General features: G+C 42.6%; 1 protein-coding gene across 1 annotated transcript; it reads left to right on the top strand.

The window, feature by feature from the left end:
• The first annotated feature begins 1,588 nt into the window (after positions 1-1,588).
• Positions 1,589-18,208, top strand: FMNL1 (formin like 1). Its single transcript, XM_053453270.1, has 26 exons — positions 1,589-2,109; positions 7,174-7,257; positions 7,387-7,470; positions 7,872-7,945; positions 8,524-8,607; positions 9,190-9,327; positions 9,795-9,897; positions 10,255-10,331; positions 10,862-10,955; positions 11,628-11,702; positions 11,890-12,000; positions 12,187-12,336; positions 12,653-12,754; positions 13,155-13,347; positions 13,473-14,030; positions 14,157-14,281; positions 14,403-14,605; positions 14,870-15,104; positions 15,194-15,262; positions 15,717-15,797; positions 16,082-16,211; positions 16,388-16,551; positions 17,016-17,117; positions 17,441-17,530; positions 17,640-17,754; positions 17,915-18,208. The coding sequence occupies exons 1-26, from the start codon at positions 1,948-1,950 to the stop codon at positions 18,010-18,012; spliced, it is 3,501 nt and encodes a 1,166-aa protein (XP_053309245.1). The 5' UTR covers positions 1,589-1,947; the 3' UTR covers positions 18,013-18,208.
• The last annotated feature ends 436 nt before the right edge of the window (positions 18,209-18,644 follow it).

Raw genomic sequence — 18,644 nt, 5'->3', positions numbered from 1 at the left:
CGAATCTCAATTTCACGAATGAATCATTGTAAACACAAGGACCTGGTGTCGCAGCACTTGGCGGATCCCTGACATCATGCAGCTGATGTAGGACATTGTGAAAGGCTACGTGAAGCTACCACGGCTTGGGATCTGTCATAGCCTGATGTTAGGCTCAATACTATATGTATCAAAAGACGAAAAAGGTTTAGTTGGCGTGATATCGTTACATTGCCCATTGTGGACGACATAATGGAGGATAATTTAGGATAAAAAGTAAATTATAATGATCGGACTTTTGATCTTTACATTTATTTGTTATTCTTCCAATCCATTGTACAGTCAGTTTATGATGTTCTGTCCTTTAGCACCTATTATGTGTTTTTTTGTATTATATTTTGTAATGCTCTGTGCTATTAAAAAAACCATTATTTTTGTGGTTAAGTAATATCCTCAAGCTTCCTGTTCTTACTGTGACGTGTGGGAGCCGGTAACATTTAACCATTTCTTTTTTTTCTGTCTAAACTGCAACAATGCCAATGCAAAGTTTAAAGCGTTAGTACTGCTTATACGTATGTATGTATTTCTATTTTCCATGTGTTAAAAGCATTGTTTTATGGTGGTAGGTAATATGATCTAAAATATTTTTGGACTATTTGCAGTTTATTCTCTGACATTAAAATAAAAATAATAAATAAAAATAAACGAAAATATACTCATTTGAAACCAGATTTTTTTTTTTTTTATTCTTCAAGATAATATAAAAAAAAATGTAATGTGTAGCCATGATTCTAGAACAGAAAAAACAGGGTTATACCCCAGTATCAGGTGCCCGAATCGGGACACTAGTGGGAAGGGAGCCGGAGCGGCCCCTGAAGTTGGTGGGAGACGTGGCCACCCACCTGCCTTACCTGAAATGCCACCTTGCAACACTAGTTTAGCAGGAGGTCAAGTGGGTGCTGCAAAGGAGGACCTCTGTTGCTTCTTAGGCCAGTCGGAGGAGATCTGAGAATCTCCCCAATCAGTCCATGCGCCCCACTTTTAAATGTCCAGAGGACATAATTTGCAGGGGGTAACAAAAGCAGTGAGGGCAAGGACTGGCACAGTACTGTCTCAGTACCTTGCCGATTCTCTCTTCTGCTCTGGTTCCCTCTTTCCTGTATGAAACCACGCTGGCTTCCTGCCTGTCACACGCTACGTCTGAATGCCTTTTAAAACTCTTAATGCTGAAAGGGTGTGTGCTTTAAGGGTTAAACGATTCTGGTTCACTTGAGTCCCAGATATCTTATAACCAGGCTGAGGGATCCAGTTTCAGCATATGCATCAAACCTTCCTATCATACTACATCCACCCTGTGGTACCCACACACAACACGGCGCCCAACCCTCCCAACCTAGAGAAGACACCTTGTGAACGTCGCAAGCATTGTAGAGAAGATCCATCCAGAGCCGTGTCTGGCCCCTTGTGTTCCTTCTCCTGTTTTGAAACTCTCTCAAAAAAAAAAAGGTTTTGAAACCCAACTTCCTTCTCTTTTTTTTTGGTCTACCTCTTACATTTAGAGGATGCCCCCGTGCAGCTACAAATCCACCGTATTGCTGCTCGAAGAGAACCAAATTGGGGAACTACGGAGACGTTTGAAGGAGATGGACTAGAATCTTTGGGCAATAAGAAAACGAGAGAGAATCTGAGGTCCAATACCAAAGAAATCCAGGAAACACTATGACATCTGATGTACCAGTACCATGTTGTCACATCCTCCCTTTTGCTCGCGTGTTACCCTGTCTGTGGTGAAGAGCGTTGGTTGTGCACAACGATAAGGACGCTGGGTGTGTCGCACACTTTCTTAGTACGTTACTCCATCGTCGCGCCAGCTAAACCGTTATCTTTGCCTCCTTGATTTCATCCGCCGTAATCCTCAGCGCTCCCAGTCTGGATTTAAGTGCGTGGAACCGCGGGACAGCTTGGATTATGGGGAACGCAGCCGGGAGTTTGGATATGTTCCAGAGCCGGGAGACAAAGGCTCCACCGACCACCGGCTCGACGCCCCCCCAAAGACAGAAAGAGGGGTCCCTGCAAAAAACGCCGCGGCCGAGCTCGGGGGAGCTGGAGGAGCGATTTAATGTGGTGTTGGTGAGTAGAGAGAACGGAGAGTTTTGAAGATGAACGAAATGAAAGAAGAGGTCCGTTCGGGGATTACTTGTAGTCTGGTCGTAATCCGATAACATCTTGGAGATCGTTGTAGTGATAAAACGACATTAAAAAACGATCAAGACTAAGGGAACTTAATATGTATAGAAAAGGAGGTCACAGCCTAACACTAGAGGGTCAGAGGATTAGATTAATGTAGGGAAGTTTTACTAGATAAATGGAACAGCCTCCCGTCAGAAGTGGTAGAGGCGAATACAGTGTGGGAAGAAGGAGCATAGGAGTTTCATATGTTTGCTCCACCATGGCATTAATATAATACTTTTTAGCTTGGGTTTTGGCAGTCCTAGGAGTAACTATCGGCTATAGACAGATATCTTAGGTACAGTTTTTGGGGGCTGCGCATGTTTATGAAACATCACTGTGGATGATTTGGTGCGCATGTATGCTTATGTGCTCGGTATGCTACCAACTCAATATAGTTGACCATCTAAAAAGCTGTTCAGGGTTTAGGCTTCCGTGATGGGATTTATTGTTCAGGCAAATATATGGGAAGACATGATGACATTTATGTTTGCTTTTGCCCCTCACACCTTCTTAATTTATAGTCAGGGCAGTAAGAGCTGGTGTGGGGTGTGAGATGTTCAACTTGTGATGACCAGAAGATGACTAGAAGGTTGTCATGGAATAATATTGAAGGGTATAAGCCAGGTCTGGATCAGATTATGTTCATGGTGAAGACCACCTTAGATATTCTCCAACCGTCTCTCTACAGCCAGGGGAGGGCCGGCACCTTCTGACCCCGGGGACAAGTAGAGCTAAGAGGCCCCACTGGGCCCTTGCCCCCCACAACATACGCACTGGTACACATATGTACACACGCTTACACACAACATATGCTTGCTCATACTCATTAACACATACTTACACATTCATGCTAACACACACCACTTATACATACACATTCATGCTCACACAAACACTTACATGTTTAAAATACACAACACATACATTCTCATTCTGACACACATACACACATTCATTCATACATATTCCTTCCCTTACCCTCTTACTCGCTCCCCCTCTTTTGCACCCACCTTACCTTACTGACAGCTTTCACTGAAGCGTCACGTAACCTCGCATTACGTGACCCTGCTGCGTTCCTTGCCAGTCCAAAATTCTTCACAAAGGGCCAGTCCAACCTAAAAAACAACTCCCACCTGAGGTTGGGAATGGAGATTACTACTAATTGGTGTCATTTAGTGGAACGGTGGGTATTTCCAGCAGGGTAGAGGATCTATAAAAAAATTGAATTTTGAGACAAGCATATGCTCGTCCACAGTTTATGAAATCCCCTGTTTTCAAAATATTGCGTACAATAATATATGCAAGTACCTGATGTATTGGCTTATCATTAAAACAGCATATACATAATGTTAAAAAAGTCACTGTTTGGGTGGTAGACAGGTGGCACAGCCTCCCAGAAGAAGTAGTAAGAGCTAACATAGTGGGGGGGAATTTAAGCATGCATGGGATAGACATACGGCTCCTGAATCTAAGACGAGACCAACGACTGATTAAGGTTTGAGTCTTTACATCAGGAGAAACAGGCAGACCTGATGTGCCGAACGGGACTTATCTTGCAAACAAAGGGCACTGGAGCATTGTATGACATATGACCATGCGCGGTAATTGATACAGGATCGCGTGCACATTGTTTACCCTGGATTCACATGACATATTGATTATAAAGACTCAGCGTTAGGAACTCGGAGACCCGGAATTATTACTGGTCCAGACTTTTAAGCTGGACAATTACATCTACGTGCAACCTTTTCAATAGTGAAGATTGTGCCGCTTTCTGTTAAAATACAATAAGCTTTAATTATACAACGACTCTAAAACACGTCCTCACCTATGAAGGACCGGCATATTCTTTGGCTTCCCACAATGCCCAGTTATTCGGTAAACATTAACACTAACGCAGCGGACCATGTGAGACGCGGGTCGGGCTCGCCAGAAGGTGTATGCACCAACACACGCGAACTTGGTGTTTGCCATGGACACTTGGCCAGTGAGCTGACACCAGATAGGGAGGTCAGAGGAAGGTTACCTAGAAATGGCTCATGTATAATTTAGGCTCTCATTCATTCGCCTACCGCTCTCAGGCAGACAGCTGTGTGAAATGGGAGTGATGGGAGGGGAAGGCTTGAACCTGGCGCGTGATGAGCAGGCTTTGTTTAATGGATACAGTATATGGTGATATGATCTCATTTTTAAACTTGTTACCAGATCACTTTTTTTTACACTTAGCCCCCTATATTTTAATAGGGGGGGTCTATTGAAGAATGGGTGGATCTGAATAGTCCAACTAAATTTAAATTTGATTTTGCAAAACTCCAGCAATCATATGGTAGTCCCGTTTAAATTGTTGTGGTGTCCCCCTTGATAAAGCAGAAGACTCGGCCCCCTATAATTCCTATAAACCTTCTTTTTATTCTCTCCTGTGAAGGTTTAATCCGCAGAAAACATTTAGGTAGCATTCTTTAAGTTATTCTGGCAACAATATATCGACAGCTTTAATTCTTCCGAGTCGGTGGAACAGAACCTTCATGCATCATCCATGTCTAGTACAGCTGTAGGTTCAGAGGGTATAAAGTTGCCCAGCTGGGTATTAGTAGGGCAGGTGCATCCGAGGGCAGCGGGCTTTGGGTTCCGTCAGCGAATTTGTCACACTGCATCTGTACTCAAAGAGGGTGATGGGTCGAAAGGAAGCGCGTTGCCTAATGAAGTGACATGTCCCAACATACGGCCTGTGACCTACATGTGTACAAATGTTTCATTAGCACATCCCTCTCTCTCTCTCTAGATCTCTTTCCATGCCTAGCCCGCTATGTCTCTTTCTCCCACAATAGATATGGCACCGTGTGCAGAAAGACATGGGATAGAAACAGTTTATTTCAATGATGGAGAGCAAGAGATCATAATCGAAAACTAGAGGGTTTGGGGCTTTCATGTAAGTTAGGAAAGTTTTACTTTACCGGGAGGGTAATAGATAAGTAGGAATTCAAACACGCATGGGATGGGCATACGGCCCCTGAATCTAAGACGAGACCAACGACTGAAGGTTTGAGTCTTTACACCAGGAACAATGGGCAGACTAGACGGACCGAACGGTTCTGATCTATGGCCAGATTCTACGTTTCTATGAAATCTTCTTCCCCTGAGCTTCTAGCTGCACGCCATAACCCCGCACACCCTGCCCAGCTCACAGCATGCGCCGCTGTAAAGATCAGAGAAAGAAAACAGAAGCCGGAAACCCACAGGGAGGAGAAACTAACTGACACCTGCAGAGCAAAAAGGCTGAGAATGTGTTTACAGGACTCCATCGCAGTCACGCTACGAGGACCAGACTTTGTCTAGAGCCAAAGTCATCGAATCTCAGCAATATTTTAAGGGATGAGGATCTGTGAAAATTTAGAAAATTACTTTATTTTCTCCCAACATAGAGAAACATTGAGAGCGAATTGCACCCAGGCTGTGATGGAACTTTACTACCTCTTTAATGATTAAGCCCTTTCTAGAATGATGAGGACCATGTGGCTACTCATTACATAGAATCTTCATGACGGGCTATTAAAGGGTTAATATTTCAATAGTTTCAGGGTGAGCTCATTTAGAACGTTCCGAGTTATGCTTGGAAAACCAAGACTAAAAACCCATAACGCCCAACGGCTTCAATGGCCGAAGAGTATTAGGGCTGTAGAGCACCACGAGAGACCCATATCCATCAAACATTCTGACAGGAGGAAGATCTGGGGGGGGGGCAGACGCTTTGAGTCCCAAAGAGGAACTGTTCCTCCTAATGTGGGACAGTCGGGAGGTATAAGAAACCTTCCTGCCCCTCACAATTACACTTATTAGGATGAAGCAGCTGCAGAAACTTAAGATCACATTCATTCATTCATTCATTCATTCATTGTCCAAATACATTTTATAAACTGCAATAACATGAGAATTAATCTAAGCTATACCCGTTATTTTAATTAGCTGGGAGACAAAAAAAATGATGTATTTTTGTATTATTTATATATTTATATTTTATATAATTGTATTATATTATTAAAATAATATATTATTATATTGTTGCATTTATGCCCATCAGCGTTTAAATGTACAGTATGGTGTATTAGTGTTTAAAGAAGTGATTATGGAAACGTTCATTTTACGTTAAGAGTAAGGCTATTAATGTATAGTCATCCAGGCCGTTTATTTTACCCAAGTTGCTTCCTTTTTTGTGATCTGATATTAACAGCCACAGACTGACAATGATATAGGCATAGTCTGATAAGATAAAGGAACTTTAACAGCGAACCCCTATCCACTCACAGCCAGACCCCCTACCCCCTCACATCCAGAACCCATACCCCCTCACATCCAGACCCCCTACCCCCTCGCATCCAGAACCTCCTACCCCCTCACATCCAGAACCCCTACCGCCTCACATCCAGACCCCCTACCCCCTCACATCCAGAACCTCCTACTCCCTCACATCCAGAACCTCCTACACACCCTCACATCCAGACCCCCTACCCCCTCACATCCAGACCCCCTACTCCCTCACATCCAGACCCCCTACCCCCTCACATCCAGACCCCCTACCCCCTCACATCCAGAAATGCTAAAATACATATATTTCTAAAAACAATGTAAATAAAGGACTCTTGAAAATGATGCATTTCAGTAATACACAATGAGGCACAGTTTTGCCCCAAGAGTGAGAATATGTTTCCTATCTTGAGACAACTAGCTGCATATATTATCTCTGTGGGGCTGCGACCCTCTATGCAAATGTATGCAAATCAGATGTAGCGTTTGTACGGTCACCGTATCTTTACTGTTAACTGTATATAACTCGGTGAAGTTATATACTGTATGAAATAAAAGTATACATAGACACAAGAGGGTTGGGTGTCCGCGTTCACCATTATTAGTGTGAGAATGTGGTGGGCAGTATCTTTAAGACCTCTGTGTTTCTCTCTTTATCAGAACGCCATGAATTTACCCCCTGATAAAATACACGTTCTTCGACAATATGACCAGGACAAGAAGTGGGAACTAGTGTGTGACCAAGTGAGTATAATCTTTGGGGATATAGCTAAAGGGAGCCAGGAGCGTGTGTTGTATTGGAATGGGATGCTGTACTGGTCACCCTGGCCGTCACAATGTGGGACCTGAAAACGTTTTTCTGTCCACCTCCAGGAACGATTCCAAGTGAAGAGTCCGCCAGCTTTCTATATACATAAGCTGAAGAGCTATGTGGATACGGGAGGGATCAGCCGGAAGGTAACTTGATGTATGCTCATGAGTGAGGGCATTTGCGACCCACTGGTCAACACAATATCATTGACGTCAACATTGCATTGGGTCCAGATAACCATTTTTCCTTCATTTCCTCAGATATGATCACTGGTACTGTAAGCATAATAATGATCCTGCTCATAGAACATGATATCCTCACAAATATATGAGAGCATCCTCTAGTTCATTAAGTATATGTGTCAAGGTGCCATCAAGCAGATGGACAAGACACTAATACACACATGCAGGGGTACAGACTAGCACTAGAGGGGTTACTTTCAGGTAGATGAACAGCGTTCATCGTCCCATCTCCAGGCTTCCTTAAAAGCAAGCTTGTAAATAATAGACATTGTGTTCATTCAAAGTCTTGTGTCCTTTTGTTTCAGTTCAAGAGACGCGTTCAGGAATCCACCCAAGTCCTGCGAGAGCTGGAGATCTCCCTGCGGACCAATCATATTGGGTGAGACAGTTGGCCCAGTGGCAGAGACAATGGAGCTAAACTGTAGACAGGGAGAGTCCACCGGTAAAACACAGAAGAGCTCTTGTGACATAACTAGAAAGGAAATCCAGAAGAGGCCCAGTGTATAACCTTGCTCGAGAATCGAGATCAAGCAAGGGTGCAGATCCCACAGTTACCAATAATAATAACCCTTCCGATCTCATTGGCTCCTCTTGAATTTACAAAGGAAAGAATTGTGCCCCATCCCTCTTCAGGCAAAGTTAGCAGAGGAAAAGGTTCCATGGGTCATGGACCCCTGTCGTTCTACTATTGTATGATGTGGTAACAAAAGCTGTGGGCAACAATGGGACACGAAATCTTAGGTCCTGAAAGCTTCTTTGGCTCTACAACTTTTTTCATTATTGGTTGAATAAAGGTTACCACCTTCGACCAAAGACTTTATTGACCCTAGGTCCAGTTCAGCTATATCAATTTCCTAATCATTCAGCAACACAGTCAAGAATACAGCAGAGAACCCTAGAACGTACCTCTCCTCAGTAGGGTGGCATTCAGAATTAGACCTTTGTGCTTTCTTTTAGATGGGTGGAAGAATTTCTGAGCCCAGAAGTCGGCGGCCTTGACGTTCTAGTGGAATATCTCTCATTTGCACAGTACTCTTTTCCGTAAGTATTTATTCCAGTTGATTTATACCATACCTCATACAAACGTGCCTGTTGATAGGAAGTGTCTCTCCATTGACACTTTCCCTGTTTATTGGTTCTTCTAATTCACATTTTCCACAGAGGCAATAGCACAGCTACACAAATAACATTAATATCATACTTAAAGCTACTCTTGAATATTGTTACCTCATTAGAGCATAAGACGTTATATACTGAATGTTACATTTCTATTATTCTTCTATGATATGAATGAGGATCCGGCATTGAGCGCCGGCTTTTCACATACTGTAGGTACAGCTGATGTTTTAGTTGCTGTTCTCCTTCGAGATAAGTTAACATTTCTAAGCTGCTATAAGTAGACCAGAAAGTGTACCGAGAAAAGGGGAAATGGCATTTTTCTGTATCATGTAAAACCCTGACCCCCTGGCCATGTTAGAGAGAGAGAATGCTAAATCATAGGCACTTTTCACACTCGGTAACGCTTCATTCTTGCCCTCTGATGTCATTCTAACGTATTTGCAATTTTCAGCTCCTCTTTTTGTCCCCCTTTTTTTGTCATCCTTCTACCCATTTTCGTTCCAGGTTTGACGTAGAGGGCGCTGATAACGGAGGAGTGGACAAAGTAAAGAACACACACCGATCTCTAGAGGACATCAACAAGTCTAGCGCGTCCTCCAGCCCATCTAGCACACCCTCTCGAGTACGGAACCTGACCACCAGGTAATGCGGTTCTCGGCGAAGACATTTGATGTAGATGGCCCTGTTCCTTATCTCAGCTGTGACAGAATGACCCGTCATACAGGGCCCCAAGGTAGACAGAGATGGCTCCAGCCTGGCTGCCAAACAAAGATGGCTCAGGCAGGAACTCCATTGTGAGGGACAGACAAAGGATTCATAGGGTATCTAAAACCCTACCTACGCAACCCATTACATCAACTAGTCTATAACACACCAGGCGCTTTTGTGTTAATGCAGTTCCTGATATATATTGATTCCATAGGTGTTCCTTATTCCAAAAAACCTTTGTATTTTGTGAACCCTGTTATCTGTGACTCCGGCGAGGTGTACTGGATCCACGGTCAGTTAACGTTGACTGGTCCCAGCTATTTCAATAGCATCCCAATAAATCCTACATATAGTACAATAGGAATATGGAATAGGCAGACACTGCTTCTTTGTTTCAACAGGTACATGCACAGCCGAACAACACTGAGAAACTCCCGGCATGTGAACGCCAAGGACGATGTACATGTGTGTATCATGTGTCTGCGGGCAATTATGAACTACCAGGTACGGAACAAGTGGATATGATCGTACGCGTTTCATATTGGGGAAAAATAATTTTAGAATATTAGTATAAAATGTACATATCCATCAGCACCTTTAATGGTTCTTTCATTGCGTTTTCATGATGGTTTCTTAAAAGTCTTCTGAAGCTACTTCCAATTTATATGTAAAGTGGTTTACCATACCTAAAATAAAAAGAAGCAGCTTCTTTTTAATAACATCAGGTATTTCGATAAGGATTATATACCTATAGGTAGCTTCTTTTATCTTTCTGATGGGGCAACTAGTTAAAAAAAGGAAAAATTCTGCAGCATAGCTGGAACAGCACCTTTAATTGGGCTCCTCTTGTACTTTCTGCAGTCAGGGTTTAGCATGGTGATGTCGCACCCCTCCTGTGTCAACCAGATTACCCTCAGCCTGGGTAACAAGAACCCTCGGTGAGTATGTGGATTGGGTGCGAGAATACATGTACAAAGCAAGAATACATTGCAGGTGCGGGCTGGGCTGGGGGGGCAATTGTGGCATTATGTGACCCCCATTAATAGAGTGGCTGCTCGCGGACTACTACTTACTACAGTAAGTGTGTGAGGTGTGATGTGTTGATGTGAGTGTGTATGTGAGTTAGCGTGTGTGTATGTGTTATGATGAGTGCATGGCGCATGCATAAGTGAGTATGTTACGGCAAGTGGTGGAGGGGGCCCATTCACCTGTACCTGCCAGTCGGGCTACAAGGTGCCAGTCCTTACCTGCTGCAAGTATTGTATTTATTATTCTGTGTCTTATACTTGATGCTTTTTCTCTAGTTATTTTCATTCCTTCTGTCTACTTACTCATTCATTCATGTCCTCACAATCCTTTACCTTATTTTTAAATGCAGCCCTTTTCCCTCCCCAATTAATGTCTCTCCTTATCACATTTTTCACCTTTCGGACTGCTTCATTACCCTTGGTCTCTATGTTCCTCCCAGCACCAAGGCTCTCGTCCTGGAACTCCTTGCTGCAGTTTGTCTGGTCCGAGGGGGACATGAGCTAATTCTCTCTGCTTTCAACTATTTCATGGAGGTGAGAGAGTCAACCCAATCTGTCCGTACCAAACTTTATAACATGGAACCAGAACGCCAGTTTAAAATGTGTATAATGTGACTATAAAGTTATGGGCCCTATTTGGTGGAGGTTTTTTGCTGATATGAGAGGCGACACTAGAAAATAAAATATGACAGTTTTGTCCAATTTTGCTACATATCTCAGTTTTCTCAGCCAAAAAAAAAGAGTTTTTTGCTTGTTAGGAAAAAAAAATCTAAAATAATGACACCAGCTGGAAATGGTATTAACTGAATGTAATAGCTAACATCTGGACAGGTCCTCCTGGGCGATCTAAGACAAAGAAGCAACAACAAAAATAGACACAATTTAGAAAACATGTAACAAATTTGAGCTTTGCAGTTATGGTAGTGGACGGGGGTTATTAACACCCCAATCAGATGGTTTGTAGGCCCAAGCTGAAGTACACATTTGAGTTGTGATCTTTATCCTAGGCCAGGGGTAGGCAATCATCGGCTCTCCAGATGTTGTGGACTACATTTCCCTTGATGCTTTGCCAGCATTATGACTGTAAGAGCATTATGGGAGATGTAGTCCACAACATCAGGAGAGCCGAATTGCCTACCCCTGTCCTAGGCGATTAACTTAAAACTCTTAACCACCCAGTACTCTAAATTTCACTGCTTTCTCCAGGTCTTCGGGGAAAGTTCGCGATTCGAGAAACTTATGGAATATTTTCAGACTGAAGATTCCAACATTGACTTTATGGTGAGAAGGGTTAATGCCTCGGTAGCTTTGGGTGGGTTTGGAGATTTGTAGATTAAAGAACTCATTTATAAAAGATAAAAACCAATCAGTAAATTGCCCAAAAAATCTTTGTCGTGCCCCCAACGTCTTTGTCCATTCGAAGAGCGGGAAGGTATGAATGTTTATTGTGTGTTGACTATATCTCCAGGTGGCCTGCATGCAGTTCATCAATATTGTCGTTCATTCTGTAAAGAACATGAACTTCAGAGTCTTCCTTCAACATCAATTCTTTCTACTAGGTCTAGACGAATATCTGGAGGTGAGTTTTTATATTTTCAAGTACATAGTAACATAGAAATTTAGGTTACAAAAAAAAAGTCAATCTCGTTCAGCCTTGACAAATGGAGTAGAAAATGTATTTAAAAATGAAACAATACATTTGTGTAAAAACATAATTCATTAAAAAAAATTAATCTTTGCACTTCATGCTTTCCATGGTGATCAGATTCTGAAGCACACAGAGAGTGAACGGCTCCAGGTACAGATACAGGCTTACTTAGATAATATCTTCGATGTGAACAGTCTTTTGGAGGACACAGACACCAAGAATGAAATGCTGGAGCATGTAGAGGACTTGCAAGGACACTTGGCTCATGTAGGTACCGTTATAGTTATAACTGCTGGATTCTTCATCTATAATGGGCACAGTATGTTGATCCTCGATATCGTTACTGATCCACATACCTGGAAACTATTCAAGCAGGGATTTCGGCTTAACCATTCCACATATGGCACTGGGAGCATCTAGAAGACACTACCTGGTTGTGGACACCTTTGTAATCCAAGCATTTTCTTGGAAAACGTATTATTGAGTAGTAACTTAGCCCCCTTTTTTTACTTGATTTATTATAAATAAAGCATTGAATGTTGGATCTGTGAGGTCTGACCTCTGACTTCATGCTGTCATCCAGTTGACTGAAAAGCTGCAGCAGACAGAGAATGAATACATGAGGAGGGTGGCCGAGCTGGAAACGCAACTAGACCAGATGCGTAAAGAATTGAGTGCAGCAAGGGTAAGCCGACAACACATTATGAAGGATCAAAATTTGTTCCTGCTAAAAGATCAGGGTTTTCCGTGCATGATATATAGTCTAATAGTTAAGTTCTTGATTGTCTCCACATGGAATTCAACTGGACACCATGCAAGGTGACCTCAGCCCTCACTGGCTTTAGAGCTTCATACAGTAAGTCGGTTAATTAATTCACTGTAATAGAGATTCAGAAATGGCTTAGCTGCAGGTAAACAATATTAAGATAGTACTAATACTAATATTATTGGGATTCATTCTAATTTTCCTATTTCTTTGCATTTAGCTTCACAAATTACTTTACGACACCAATGTCACCACAGCTTGGTTTCGTAATTACAGAATATTAAACTAAACATTTGTTGAACTTAATTCCCATTTGCAGGAGAAACATGTGTTACAACCCCCTGTGGACACACAGCATACCGTGCACATACGAGAGGTGGGAAATGGACAAGTAATCTGGATGGAACCTGCTGGGGATACCTGTACAGAAGACACATCAGCAATCTCTGTCCACACAAGCCCAACACCTGACAGTAGCAAAAGACCAAGTTCTTCACTTGTCACAGTCACTGGTAAGAGAGTAAAATGGTGGACTATGACAAAGCTTGAACTGTGAGATTGACCAGCCCATGATCCAGGTCTCCAGTAGGATGATTATATGAGGAAATGCTATTGACCGTGTGTCTTCTATTTTCAGGTGCAATCACCAGCTGCCCAATGTCAGTTACAGAGCATTCATCTCAATCTTCATCGTCATCTTCAATCCATGAGTCTGAGGTGACTTCTACCCAGCCTTCCACTTTATCTCCATTGTCTGAGGATGCAGTTATTCCCTGCCCACCTCCAGATACAGAGAGTCACCCTATCCCTGCTCCTCCCCCATTACCAGGATCAGAGGCCACCAATGTCCCTGCACCACCTCCACTGCCAGGGCCACAGGTCAGCAATATCCCTGCTCCCCCGCCTTTACCAGGATCAGAGGTCACCAATACCTCTGCTCTCCCTCCACTACCAGGACCAGAGGTCACCAATGTCCCTGCACCACCACCACTACCAAGGTCAGATGTTACTAGCGTCCCAACTCAACAACCACTTTCACAAACACCTAATGGGGCTGGTGCTCCCCCTCCTCCTCCACCCTTTCCTGGGACACTTGTCGGACCTTCGCCTCCACCACCTCCTCCATCTCTGGGTTCTGGTGGTCCTCCTCCACCACCACCTACTCAACTCCTTATGACTGCAGGCCTATCAACAGGTGAGAACTCTGGGGTCAATAGCCTAAACTTGGACAGGTTCAACAAGCAGTGTTTTGCTCAGAAATAAAACCTTTATAAAAATATTCGTTTAAATGCATAAAATGGAAGTCCCTACAATTTTGCAGGTATGAGCATAAAGAAACCTGTTCAGACAAAGTTTCGGATGCAGGTTCTCAACTGGGTGGCGCTGAAACCAACGCAGATCAACGGGACGGTCTTCACACAACTGGACGACGAAAAGGTGCTGCAGGTAATGAAAAATGGACAGAATGTGGGGGGGGGACTGGGTACTGATCAGTACAGGATGGTTGATAGGGATATTGATGGGTCAAAACCTTGATTATGTGATATTAAACTTTTAAATTCCCAAGGAACTTGACATGAGTGACTTCGAAGAGCAATTTAAGACCAAGGCCCAGGATCTCAGCAAAACCCCATTCACTGAAAGAGTAAAGTCCGCTCAAAAACAGCCAAGCAAGGTGACTCTGATTGATGCAAATCGTGCCAAGAATCTCGCAATTACTCTGAAAAAGGGAGGCCTAACCCCTGAAGCCATTACAACTGCCATCAAGAAGTAAGTGTGATGTGGGGTATTATAAGCTGACGCCTTCCTGCTGTTGTTGAACCTGCAGCTAGCACTTATTGTCAGCTCAAGAGGCTTGTTCAATTGCTTCTGGTCAGCCTCAAAATAAGTCCATATTTGAACTGCAAAGGAAAATGTTGTAAATGTTCATCCTTACAAGGCAACTAACATTCAGTATGTATGGCATGTTCAGTATGATCACGCATGCCCCATTACTACCGCAACATGACTAACGGCCTTGCCTCCTTTTTCCAGTTATGACATGCAGGCCTTGAGTCTGGATTTCCTGGAGCTTCTGTCCCGATTCCTGCCCACCGACTGGGAGCGGCAGCAGATATCCCGATATCTACGAGACGAGAAGCCCCTGGATGACCTGAGTGCAGAAGACCGATTCATGGTCCACCTCTGCTCCATCCCCAGGCTTTCTGAAAGGGTTAACACCATGACCTTCATCTCCAGCTTCCCCGATACTACAAGCCGTATAACACCAGTAAGAAACATCATGCAACATTTTTAGATGACACTGTGACATAACAAATTACTATACACATGGTGAATATTTTCCTCTTCTCTTTCCAGCAACTCAATGCCTTGATTGCTGCCTCCATATCAATAAAGTCCTCTGAGAAGCTGAAAGGGATCCTGGAGGTGAGAGACTCTATAGGAGAGTTTCTCCTTTGAGCTGTCCTGCAAAACATGTCAAGGTTCATCAGTAAATTGATGACTCCCTTACGTGCAAGAATCTTAAGATAGTTTTGGTCACAAGCACTCAGGAAAATATTGCCTAAATAAATTACTGCAAATCAACCCAATCACCCATTATGGACCAAAAAACACTGCTGGAGTCTTTAGTTGAAGGTGACACCTTGTATTGGGCCAACACAGAACAATATGTAGAGTAACATGAAATGGAATGATTCAACCACCTTCAACTAAAGACTCCATCTTCTTTTGGACCAATACGGCTTTAGCAGTGTTGCTTAACTAATGGTGACCCCAAAATCTTCATAAAAGACCGGCTACAAAGCTGCACCCATTCTCATCACCTTTTTTCAAGATGCTCCATTGCTTATTACCCACTATTTGCACTCTCCTTCTCCAGCTAGTCCTGGCATTTGGGAATTACATGAACAGCAGCAAGAGGGGAGCAGCCTATGGATTCCGACTGCAGTCCCTTGACGTGGTAAGTATTAGGGGAACTTCTGAGCAGGCAAAAGCAAAACATAACTTATGAAATGCCTAGCTATAGATATCAATAAATAAATAATAATAATAATATAAAAATATATATATATATATATAAATCCTTTATTTTATTACTATTAAAAGAAGAGAGGGGAAAACAGTAACAAAAGACAATAAGTACAGTTGAGATATACTCTCTAGAGAAGAACGTCTGCTATTATTTTGCAAGTAATTGAAGATATAGGTAGATCTAAAAATTGCACCTTTTTTCTCCATCAAAAGCTCCTGGAGACTAAGTCCACGGATCGGAAACAGACACTTTTGCACTATTTGGTGCGTGTGATCAAGGAGAAATTTTCCCATTTGTCCACCTTCCATTCTGAACTAAATTTCCTGGAGAAAGCAGCTACAGGTATCACTGACCACTATCACAAGTCCAGGCCCAACTAAGAACATGAAACAATTACTATTGTATATTTTCAGTGTATTCTGATAGCTTTTTTCACATGGGCTCCATCTTAACTTGGCAAGATGGTGAGGTCACATTTAAGGACTGCTAGAAGAAATGTTTCTCCCCTTCTTCTCCAGTGTCTCTGGATGCCGTGGTGGCCGACGTGAAGTCCCTTCAGGCTGGGATAGAACAAGCCCAGAAAGAATTCACAAAGCAAGATGATAGTCCTGTTCTAAAGGACTTCCTAAAATCGAATATGGATGTTATGGCGAGACTTTCAGGGGATGCCAAGACTGCACAGGTGTGATAAAGATGGGGAAATGTTATTGTATCCTGGATCATAAGTTTTTATGTAAATTCAGCAACTTTGTTAATGAAAATGTTGGTATTTGGCTCAATGGGCTTTGTTTAGCCAAGTCTACATTGTAGAGATTATTGTCACCCAGATGACATTTCTGAATAACCAATGCAAGTCACTCAAGTTCACATAAAAGAAGAAACTCCGGGTTAACTCAAGACAAGGTGTTTAGTGAGTGAATCCCATATTCTTCAGACATCTAGGATAGGAAAGATCCTCTTCTTTTTTTGCCCCTGGTCCCATCTTCCTGATATCTGTTCCTGCTGGTCACAATGCGTCTCATTTAGCTAATTTTCTCTGTATTTCTTTTATCCCAATGCTTTTCACCTCACTCTTTATCTTTTTCCTTGGACATTTACACGAAGTTCCGGTTACGTTTTTACTATCTCTTCTCTTCTTCTTTTCAGGAAGCCTATAACACGGCTGTGGAATATTTCGGGGAGAACAGCAAAACCACCCCTCCCTCTACTTTCTTTCCTGTTTTCTTGCGTTTTGTGAGAGCATTCAAGGTAAATCGGATGGGCTTTCTTTACACCTCCATCTTTGGTTTATAAAGCTCTGTGGCAAATAGATGTGTAATAAATAGCAACATCTTCCCTACGGCCACGGAAAAAGGTTTAATTCAAGGGTAACCAAATGGTTATAATTGCCGGGATTCTCTGCAAGACAAAGGATAGATGATGGAATGTAGTTTAGTGATCAAAAAAGATCTAATTTGTAAGTGCTTACATCACACACACTCCCAGGGTCAACTATCAAAGTGCATGTGATGTTCTGATTGATTTTCACAATCATTATGGATGATACAATCTCCCTGACCTTTCTATATCAGCAAGCTGATAAAGATCTGGAGCTCTTGAAGAAGCAGGAGGCCACAGCCACGGTGGGAGAGAAGACCGAGGCTGCAGGGAAACAGCCGCAGGTGAGTTCACTGCGCTAGCCGTGAAAATGTGAGCGATGTGAAGGCCTGGCTGGCAGCCAAATTAATGGTGGAAAACTCTAAATCTATGTTTTTTTGGTCCTCATCGCAGCCAGTGAAACCTGTGCAACCTCAGGTCAATTTGATGGCTGAATTAAACAAGAAACTTCAAAAGAAGGAGCCACGAGTATATGAGGACAACTGGGCAATAGAAGACATAATCACAGGTGTGTTAATCTATGTCAGGTCAGCTTCCAAAGCAGAAGGGCTAAGACCAGCTTTATGGAGATCTGGTATGCCCTCGTCAAAGGTGGTAGTTTGTTCTATATAGTGTTGCTGAACCGATCATGGTACGTGAATTAACCGTTTTATATCTTTCTTTTCCAGACCTAAGGAACCAGCCCTATAGAAGGACAGATGTAGGTCGACGAAGTGTTAAAAAACAGAACGGGCAGCCAGTGAACACACCAGATATTCCTGTCTGAAGCTCTGCGACATTCCGTCCATCGTAAAGGAGATGTCATTGTATCGCACTTATTTGAGGCCTTCCTTGGAGAGGAGACTAGCACATCTGCTGTGTGAAAAAGCGGCTTATATATAATCCTGACGATGGCTTCAGAATAAAAAACACCGCTGTGGAACATTTATCGGGATACACTATCGTCATCCAAAATCTACCAAAGTATTGCTGGGTTTCTTCGGCATAAATAGCTATTTAAAATACCAAAGCCAATAGACTGTACATACAGCTAGAATGATTTCCATTAGAATCTTAATCTTTATTCTTACTTTGGATTGTTCAGATGGAAAAACTAAGCATCCTCTTCATCTCATGCTCTAAAAATTGATATATTTGCTAAATATGTTTTTTTTTCCCTTATATGATGTTATTACTTACATTATGTACACGTATGTTATAGGGCGTGGACGCTGATTTACCATTATTCTTGATTCACTAAAGCCGAGTTTTTCTAAAGGAGCGGCCTTCAGCATCAACTTTACAGAAACACTTAAGAAAACATATTATCAGTACTGTCAATGAGAACCAAATCTGAAAATAGAGGCTCATTAAATTTCATAGGGGAGGCCCCAGAACTTTACTATGGTGGTCCATAGC

Source organism: Spea bombifrons, chromosome 13, assembly GCF_027358695.1.
Source record: "Spea bombifrons isolate aSpeBom1 chromosome 13, aSpeBom1.2.pri, whole genome shotgun sequence".
Taxonomy (NCBI): Eukaryota; Metazoa; Chordata; class Amphibia; order Anura; family Pelobatidae; genus Spea; species Spea bombifrons.
Note: the sequence above shows the minus strand (reverse complement) of the source record. Positions and strands in the feature narration are given on the sequence as shown.

Coding starts and splice junctions, on each gene's coding strand:
- FMNL1 (XM_053453270.1), top strand. CDS start 1,948: ATGGGGAACGCAGCCGGGAGTTTGGATATGTTCCAGAGCCGGGAGACA. Junction 13,348..13,472: donor TTCACTTGTCACAGTCACTG/GTAAGAGAGTAA, acceptor TTCTATTTTCAG/GTGCAATCACCAGCTGCCCA. Junction 17,755..17,914: donor AATAGAAGACATAATCACAG/GTGTGTTAATCT, acceptor TTTCTTTTCCAG/ACCTAAGGAACCAGCCCTAT.